Source organism: Phoca vitulina, unplaced genomic scaffold, assembly GCF_004348235.1.
Source record: "Phoca vitulina isolate PV1807 unplaced genomic scaffold, GSC_HSeal_1.0 scaffold79, whole genome shotgun sequence".
Classification (NCBI taxonomy): domain Eukaryota; kingdom Metazoa; phylum Chordata; class Mammalia; order Carnivora; family Phocidae; genus Phoca; species Phoca vitulina.
Window position 1 is genome coordinate 1,904,687 of NW_022589782.1, and position 1,301 is coordinate 1,905,987.

General features: G+C 59.3%; 1 protein-coding gene across 1 annotated transcript in view; it reads right to left on the bottom strand.

Annotated features, from left to right (window-relative positions):
- Window positions 1-1,301, bottom strand: part of TTYH3 (tweety family member 3) — a 28,204-nt gene that overhangs the window by 7,608 nt on the left and 19,295 nt on the right. Inside the window, exon 3 of the mRNA XM_032394090.1 lies at window positions 952-1,186. Within this exon, the coding sequence (XP_032249981.1) occupies window positions 952-1,186 (235 nt within the window). The remainder of the gene's footprint in view (window positions 1-951; window positions 1,187-1,301) is intronic.

A 1,301-nucleotide genomic window follows, 5' to 3' on the forward strand; every position in this document is an offset into this window, starting at 1 on the left:
CACCATCATTACCACCATCATCACCATCATTATCACCCCCATCACCATCACAACCATCACCATCACCACCATCATCACCACCATCACCATCATCACCATCATCATCATCATCACCATCATCATCACCACCACCATCACCACCATCATCATCACCACCACCACCACCATCACCACCACCATCATCATCACCACCACTGGCAGCATCACCACAGAAAACAACAGAGCAGAAATCCAGACAGAGGGAAGAGATCAGAGCTGAGCTAACTGTCATCTGATCTGGGCCACCAAGGTGCAGCCACAGCCCAACGGGAGGGGAGGTGGTGAGTGTGGGAGATGAAGTGTAAGGGCCCAAGCAAGGGAAGGGGCTTGGCTCCTAAATACACCACTCAACCCAGTACTGATCAGGGAGACTGAGAAAGGAGCTGCCAGGACCCCCACTTCAAAGATAAGGACCTAACAGCCCAATGGGAAGTAGCTGCCATCCTGGTCACCCAGCTGAATGGGCCATGGAGGCCAGAGCCACCTGGGGCCCTCCCTCCCTGCAGAAGCTCCCAGTCCCCACAACTGGACAGCTGCTCTTTCCACGCACAAGCCCTGCACATGCACGCCGAGGGGCAAGGGGATGGAGGAGACATTTCGAGGCCAGCCAGAGGTGTGGAAGGGCACGGTGCATGGAGCCGGTGCGGGTGGGCAGGAGACCTGGCTCCGCCCCCCTGCTCTGGCCTCACACGTCACCTGGGCTGGGAGCTCCTGTACACTTGTTTTCCATCTGTGAAATGGGGCTGCTCACCACGGACTCGCCAGCCTCCGAGCACTGCAGAGGCTTACAGAGAGTGTCAGGAGGTGACACTGTCCCCCTGTCTCTGGGGACGAGGATACGGGTGTCCAGAAGGCATGTCCCTAAAACATCCTGCCTGCGGTGTGGCCTGGGATGAGCTCTGAGCCCCTCACCTTTTCTGCTGCCAGGTGTGGGGGACGCTGCAGACGATGGAGCTGAACATGAGAGCCGTGACGAAGGAGAAGAGAGCCAGGTAGATGAGGCCCTCAACGCCATCATAACAGAAGCCCGTCAGGGCCTGCACGTAGTCCTGAGGCCACACGGCACAGGGACAGCACGGGGACAGCATGGCCCACAGAGACCAGGAGAGAGACAGGGAAGGCAGGGTGAGACAGGACATGCCAGGGCCTCAGCCCAGCCCACTGCTAGCGGCCTGACCACCCCGGCTCCAGACTGGGCTTCAGGCCAGCCACCCATGGGTGATCTCCCATCTCCAGGTCCCCACCCCCACAGCTGCACCCTC